The sequence below is a fragment of the Betta splendens genome, chromosome 17 (assembly GCF_900634795.4).
Source record: "Betta splendens chromosome 17, fBetSpl5.4, whole genome shotgun sequence".
In the NCBI taxonomy this organism is placed as follows: domain Eukaryota; kingdom Metazoa; phylum Chordata; class Actinopteri; order Anabantiformes; family Osphronemidae; genus Betta; species Betta splendens.
Genome location: NC_040897.2, coordinates 16,788,316 through 16,796,386, shown reverse-complemented (window position 1 = coordinate 16,796,386; position 8,071 = coordinate 16,788,316). Strand labels below are relative to the sequence as shown.

At 41.7% G+C, this 8,071-nt stretch overlaps 1 gene segment (V, D, J or C); it reads left to right on the top strand.

Moving 5' to 3' along the window:
* Window positions 1–2,679: 2,679 nt before the first annotated feature.
* On the top strand, window positions 2,680–3,613 carry LOC114845001 (T cell receptor alpha variable 18-like; the record flags this gene model as incomplete). The annotated part of the segment is given in 2 exon segments: window positions 2,680–3,131; window positions 3,315–3,613. Coding segments are annotated over 2 exon segments (342 nt in total), but the record flags the coding sequence as incomplete, so codon positions are not given.
* Between the last annotated feature and the right edge of the window lie 4,458 nt (window positions 3,614–8,071).

The window sequence follows — 8,071 nt, the reverse complement described above, 5'->3', positions numbered from 1 at the left end:
TTTGCTGTTTTCATTCTGATGGGGAACTTCCCGACTCAAAATCACATGTTAAATATATGAGTTAGTGGTTTGCATATCACCTCAATTACCCACTTAACTGTTATGGTGATACCATCACTATTAGAAGATACCTTGATACCACATTCGTTCACTATCTCTATAATTTCCTTTTCAGCTAAACATAGGTTGAAACATAGGTTTCAAAAACATAGAAATCATGCTCCTTTCAATTGTTCAATTGTATTATTATTTATGGAATCATATGTTTTGTCTGTACCAATTTTTTTTGCTAAACCAGGACCAATATTCACAAAGAATTTATTAACCTGTCTATTGCTTCATCCATTTTACAGGGTGGGCCATTTATATGGATACACCTTGATAAAATGGGAATGGTTGGTGATATTAACGCCCCGATTGTGGCACAATAGTATATGTGAGGGGGCAAACTTTTCAAGATGGGCGGTGACCACGGTGGCCATTTTGAAGTCGGACATTTTGGATCCAACTTTCCAAGAGGAAGAGGGTTATGTGACAAATCAAACTCATTGGTAATTTCACAAGAAAAACAATGGTGTGCTTGATTTTAACGTAACTACATGCTTTCATAAGTTATTTACAGGTTTCTCTTTGTTCACAACTATTGACATGTCGAAGAGGCTGACACGTGATGAGTGGATCGAAATTGTGTTGATATCTGGTGTAGTAACCGGGACATTGCAGCACATTTCAATGCAAGAAACCCTATGAAACCACCCATCTCCCACGCTACAGTTAGCAAACTGCTTGCTAAGAGGACAGCCACTGATGTTTCTTCATTAGTGACAGTTTTCATGCGTCTATATTTTGGCAAATCCAACACTGAACCAGTTTCATGAAACTTAGCAGGCAGTTTGCTTCTATACTCTCCTTGCCTCGGGGTACTGGTCTTGGGTTGTGGGTCCACGTTCCGAGGTCGGGTCACCAATCCGTCATACCACAGGAACGCGATGTCTCCCCTCTCCCTGGCCTCCCTTAGCTCCGGCATCAACTCCTTTCCTTCTTCTTCACCTTCAGCTCCGTGTAGTCATTTATGTAGATGTTAGATTCTTTAAGCTTCTTCGCTTGTTGCAGTATGTGTGGCTTATCTTTCTCTTTCATCATCTTTACCAACACCGCCCTCGGTCCACGATCTGAAGGTTGCCCTACTCTGTGAGCCCGCTCCATCTCAATATCATGTTGAATTTGCAATTTATCCTTCACTATTTCCTTCACCTTTGTCAGGACGGTGTACAGTAGATGACGGACCCACATGCACAGCAAAGACACGCTTGAAGATGGTAAATGAGAGTTTATTCAGGAACCCAGAGTAAGCAAGGTTCGTTAACAAGGCTCAGGATTATAGTACCGTTCCGTCAGAGGCAGGGTCGTCATCAGGTAAGCAAGCAAGGTCGTTAAATGAGAGGATCAGAGGCCAAGGCGTACAAAACCGACAAGGGCTAGACAGGATTGGGGTCGGTGGTCAAAAAACAAGGTACAAGATAACAAGGCTGGGCTAGGAATCAGAACGCTGGAATGTGGTGAATGTAACGGAACAATCTGGCAAGGTACTGGGGTGAGAGGTGGTGCCTAAATACAAGGTGACAGATTACTGATGCGCTGCAGGTGTGGGTAATGACCGGTAAAGGCATGGAACAGCTGTGACATAACGTAAACCGGAAGTCCTTTCACAATAATAGCGGACGTTGACCCAAGACGTGACAACCTTATGCTCCGCTTCCGTCCAGCTTCCGTCCAGCTTTCTCCAGCTGTCTCCTTCATTTCTTGTGGACTGTGCTTCCAAGTACTCTATTTTATCTGTTATTGTTAACAGACTCTTACAAGTATTGTAAACATCAGCCCTCATTTCCTTACTTTGTTCTTTCTGTTCTCCCATGGCTGGTTTGATTTGATCCTCATCTTGCTGGGTAAACTGCATACTCGTTTTTAATTCCAACACTTCTCTGGTCAGGTCGTCCAGTCTTTTATTATTTGACTCCATGAATGGTTGCACAAAGCCTTTGAAAGCCTTTCTCTCTACAAACTATGACCTGAGATTAAAATTCCTGATATAAACATTGTGTAAACTTGTCCAACTGACTCTGCTATTGTAGGATGTATCCAGGGTAGTGATGTCACTGAGTATCAGGTATTAGTAATATTCTATGAGTCTGTGGGTCCAGTGTTTTAGGCTGTGGTCTGTGGGGCAGCAGCATGAATGTAGCAGTCAGTAACAGGACAAATCATCAGGAGGGCTGGTTCTGTTCTGGGGGTGGAGCTGGACCCCCTACATGCTGTAGCTGAGAGGAGGATGCTGGTCCAACTCCTCTCCATCTTAGACAACACCTCCACCCCCACACAGTGTGTGGCTGGACAGAAGAGCACCTTCAGCAACATGCTGATCAGTATTAGGTTCTCCACAGAATGCCACCGGAGGACCTTCCTACCGGTGCCATCAGCCTGTACAACTCCTCCTCTGTCTGTGAGGGTTGATCTTCATCCCTGCAATAACATGTATAATAAAACTTTAGTTAGTAGTTAGATGTGTGTGTGTGTAGATGTGTTAGCATTCTTTTTTTTTCCTCCCTACCTTCTTGTGTTCTTCTGTGTACCTCCAACCGTGACAGCGATCAAAGTGTGCCAAATAGTTCCCCTCTGGGAATAATACAATTTTTTGAATCTTGAATCTTGAATCTTAAACAGCTATTTGCTGTCTGAATCTGGAGGTAGTGGAACAAAGAGAAGTGAAAACACACACATGAAAGGAGACAGATTCAGGGAGGAGCTGAGCTGTGACTGAATGTAGAAGAAAGACAAACGTCTACATTCAACACGGTTTGATACACAGTCAGTGATCATCATTCATCACACTGGAGCACGCTCTGGAGCAAAGACAACACAATGCTCCACAGCATCCACCAGAGGGACACGTCATCCAGTAGGAGCTGCACGACCTCTGCACTGTTCAACCACTGTGTCAGTCATAACTGCTGCACTGAACAGAACAATTCTCAGACTGAATGTTGAACATCAGCCTCTTTCTCCTCTTGACTTCAACCTTGTTGTAGAGATGGATCATTGGCTGTGGATTATTCTGGCTGCTCTTTGCTACGGTGAGACAGAAACTAACAAGAGTTGATAGTTATATGTAAAGTCATGAACTGAGTTCTGAGCATAAACAGGTTTGATTGTTACATTTGACATGTTTGTGTCTCAGTAAGTGATTAAACCCACTGATTGTTCTCCTTTAATCATCTTTATTGATCGTCTCTTCCTCATGTTCGGTTCTTCCCCAGAGTGTAAAGGAGAAGACAGAGTGATCCAGACAACAGGAGACGTCACTGCTACTGAAGGAGACGCTCTTACGCTCAACTGTACATTTGAGACGAGTTACACTGGTCCCACATTGTTCTGGTACAAACAAGAAGTACATGATTCTCCAAAGTACATGTTAAAGTGTCTCTCAAAATCAGTGGACAACGCGCCAGAGTTTCCAAAAGAACGATTTGATGCTGCAATTGAAGGAAAATCAGTTCCTCTGAAGATCCAGAAGCTTCAAGTGTCTGACTCTGCTGTGTACTACTGTGCTCTGAGGCCCACAGTGACAGGAAACACCTCAACTCTGTACAAAAACCTCTGGAGCAAAGACAACACAATACTCCACATCATCCACCAGAGGGAGACACTGTGAGAAACTTCAGGAGTTTCAAACTAGAAATGCTTGAACAACTATGAAACTCATCTGATTCTTGTTTGGGATATGAAAAGAGCATACATAGCAGATTATAGCTCTTGAGTGGAAATAGCAGTTATGCTGTAAAAACTGTACAGAAACCTCTGGAGCAAAGACAACTCAATGCTCCACAGCATCCACCAGAGGGAGACACGGTGAGAAATTCAGGAGAATCTCACCAGAAGTGCTAAAACTCATCCAACTGCATTTTTCTTCTCTGCTGAATCTTCTGCAGCTCAGTGAATTTGCATCTGACTTTATATTAACTGGCTGCAGGTGTTAGGGAAATTGTTAGTTCCCTTTGTAAATCTTAAATAAAGCAGACACAATCAGTTGAGAGCTTCTTCAGGATTTTATTTGCAAGGAGTGAGCAGTTTACAGCAAAGGCAACTTCCTCTCACTGAAGAGAAGACAGGGATTCAGCTCCTAATATGTATTCCATTCTGGGAGGTGCATAGTCACACAGTACGTGGGAAATATTTCCTGCACAAAGCAAGCATTGGGCTCATCAGATAAGGATGCTACACACCGGTACTCCCTATTTCTAGCAGAGCAGAAGGGAGAAAACTTCAAGGCTATAGCACAGCTAACAAGGCTTCAGCAAAATATGTTTCAATGATTAAATGCAGCATTTTTCCTCCTGTTTTCCCTCCTGTTTAACATTGAAACATTCATTAAACAATCATGCATACATCAGAACAGCACAACGTCTTTTGATTTTCAGCGCAGTCATCATAAAACATGGAATAAATGTTACAACATCGTAGGCAGGGTCAAAAGCACAGAAGCACAATATTTACAGCTTAGCGTCCATTTCCGTCGACATCGTGGAGGTTCACTTTACAGTTATCAAGCTTCAAAGGTGTATAGTGTATTTGTTGAGAGTGCATGACTGCGCACACCCTGAGAAGGCCTTGATTCACCAGCCTGATGATCATGGCCCTCAAACAGGGAATTACGCATAACACAATCAGTATCAGAACCAGGAGAAACATGAGAACCGGTCCAAAGATCTTCAGAATGTCAGTCCTTGTGCCAGACCTAAACCAATGAGACCAGGTTTTGTCCTTCATTACGTCAGCCGCCTGCACATTGGATATGTGCTGTAGGTCACGGAGTGCCTGTTGAGTCATTCAGTAATTTATGGTTTCAGCTCTTAGCATGTTTGTTCCTACCCCCAACCATGGAAATAGGGATAGTGCCACTTTCTGGCCTGTAGTCCAGAGCTTCTTGTCCATGGGAACGTCTGATCCCCAGATCCGATCACTTTCCTTCAGGTCGATCTCTCGCTGTCGCTTGGAAGTCGTCTGCTGTGGTGTTATCACGTAGGAGCCATCTGAAACATAAACAGGAGCACTGCGTCCTACCCAATTGGGTGGAAGATGCACATAGATTGTGTGCCTACAAAAATAGTTGATATCAGACTGTGGGAGGGTCCCCATGAAATCAGGACCATCATAATAAGAGACACACTGAACCAGTAAAGTTAAGAGTGGTCTGTCTTCATTTAACAATACCACAAATTAGTGTGATACTGGTCAGTAGGTCTCTCCTCATCCTCGATGAGGTCAGGGAGTGACTTAGCATCAATCAACAGTACAAGGGGAGTTAGTACAACTCCCATGGCTGGACAGTGTCCCCTCATAGTATCTCCTTATGAGAATGTCCCCTTAAGTGAGAGAAGGTACCGCTGGTTTCTTCACTGCCGTTGAGACGACCAGTGCTCTAAATGCTGCTGAAAAAAGCATTTTCAGAAAAACATTTCTTGTGATGTTTTTACACCTTTGACATAAGGAAGGCATTGGAAGGGTTGTTGAATTGGTTTGTCAAATATTTCCTTGAGGTTTATATTTAGCGCATGTGATGCATCAGGAACAAATTTTTTAGAATAATTTGTAAATGCATAAGCAGTATAGTATTTGTTTTTTATCCATACCATCCCCCCCGTTGAGACATGGCAAGGCCCACGTCTCAATATTTCTGCTCCTTTATAGAAGGATGTTGGTACAGTAGGACAGGTTCCCCTCGTCAAACATAGTAATAACTTTTCAGCAGTTTGTCCTTTGAGTCCATTTTTTTTTTCACTTTTGAGAGTGCAGTGCATCAAATGGCTATTTTTGCTGGTAGTTGTACCGCTTTTAACAAATTTTTCATTAAATCACCTGCATGGTAGTCTTTCCCGTTGATGTCATCATGCCTGTATTTTCCCATTGACTGGTAAATATATGAATAGTTCATTGTGCGTATCTGCTATCAGTATAGATGGTAACTATCTGACCTGAGCTTGAATGTCTCTGTCAGTGCAATTATTCCTGCTGCTTGTGCTCTGTAGTGTGGGGGTAGTGGTTCTGCTTTCAAGGGCTCACTATCAGTCAGAACCGCTCAGCCACTCTGCGTTTTTCTAGTTTCAGACTTTGTGCTTGGTCCATCCACAAAGACAAACACAGAACCAGGTATTGGGTTGTCCTGTAAATCTGGTCTAGGTTCTCTACTTTTGAAAACTCTATTTGGATCAATTTTTGTCCACTTTGTTCTAAATATTTAAGTTCTTTCTTCAACAGTTGCAGTTTGCTTTTACTGACCTTGTGACTGTTCTCAGGCCGAAAGAAGTGCTACAGTACAGTATCTTTCCTGCATTCTTCTTCAGTCTGTGACGCCACCAGAACATCATCTGCGTACAGTAATATCTGACTACTGTGTGGGGGTGTAATTTTAGCAAGATTTGCTGGCATACACTGAGGAACTAGTCGGGCTTTTACAATAACCTTATTGTAGCCTGGTGTACGTGCATCGCTGACCTTTGTAAGTAAGCGCAAACCAAAATTGTGAACCTGGGTGAACTGGGATGCTACAAAAGGCATTACTAATATCTATAACTGAGAAGATCTGCTTATCTGGGTGTAAATTATTAAACAGAATGTAGGGATTAGGTACCACAACTTCTTAACAGAGAGTCTATGACAAGTGCTATTCCTTGTTCTGCATCAGGTCTGAGTGTATTAGTCTAATATTGTCTCTGACATGACTTATAAAGTTTGTTGTTGTTTTTTTTCTACATTTGACAAACATTGTCAAATCATTTCTGAATCTAAGCGTTGCAAGCGTTCTTCATTGCAGTTTGCTGTAACATTATCAGTGTGTGTGTGTGTGTGTGTGTGTGTGTGTGTGTGTGTGTGTGTGTGTGTGTGTGTGTGTGTGTGTGTGTGTGTGTGTGTGTGTGTGTCAGTGCATTCACCTCCCTCCTCAGTGTTATCTACACTGGTACTGGTACCCCATCGACCTCTCGCCCATCACTTTGCCCCATCAGAATCATTCTGTGGACAGTCAGCTGCTCTGTGGCCTCAGCCGTGCAGTATGGGCTGCGTCGCTCTGCCAAACCTAAAGCACGCTGTTGCTGATTGTTGCCTTCCTCTAAGGTGGGCTGTGGGCACAGTCTGGGTTGTCCAGTTCAGAGCTATTCTCTTTCACACCGTCATTGAGCTGTGCAGTATTCACACTTTTATTTTGGATTCCAATCATAAACTCTGTTAACAACCTCATGTGCAGGTTTTCCTTTTTGACAAATATGGTTAGGCTAATTTGTGGGTAATCATGCAGTCTTTCACATAAGTACACTTTTACTTGAGGTTCTTCCTCATCAACGTCACTCTCACTTTTCTCACCCTAAATGGTCGTCCACCATGTCCTCTAAACCTTTTTCTGTCACGTCCTCTCTGTCCACTGTTATCTTGCCAATAGCATTCTTCACTGTCTACAACAAACATTGTTGCTTTTGCTTCATTTCATTGATTTGTATTCAATATCTAAACAAAGACTGTTAGTTTCATACATCACGTAAAGTATTTTAACAATAAGGAATTATTGTTAATGTTAACATTTATGCACCACTTCCACAACGTTCCTTCTAATTAATCAATGAGCTTGTTCTTTCCTTTATTTTAATTGACGCATGCCTTTATATTTAACCACATCAATTATATTATTATTGTTCTATTATAGGTTATTTTTTATATTATTATGAAACAATTTTGAAATTATATTTATTATATAGTTTCTATTATATTTCAATCATTTCATTTTTTATGTCTTCACTTAATTTGTTTCATAGTTTTACACCCCTTTAGTGTTTATTTTGAATTCAAAATCTTGTTATGCATATAGCATGAATTAAAATGATTAAATGCAGCATTTTTCCAACAGCAGGTTTCTATCCATACGTTGTTTTTTGTCTGTAAACTTGAAACCCATTGATTTTGTCCTTGAATCAACCTTTCTTTTTTACTTGTGTCAAGCATCATTAGAACAAACTCATCACATAAC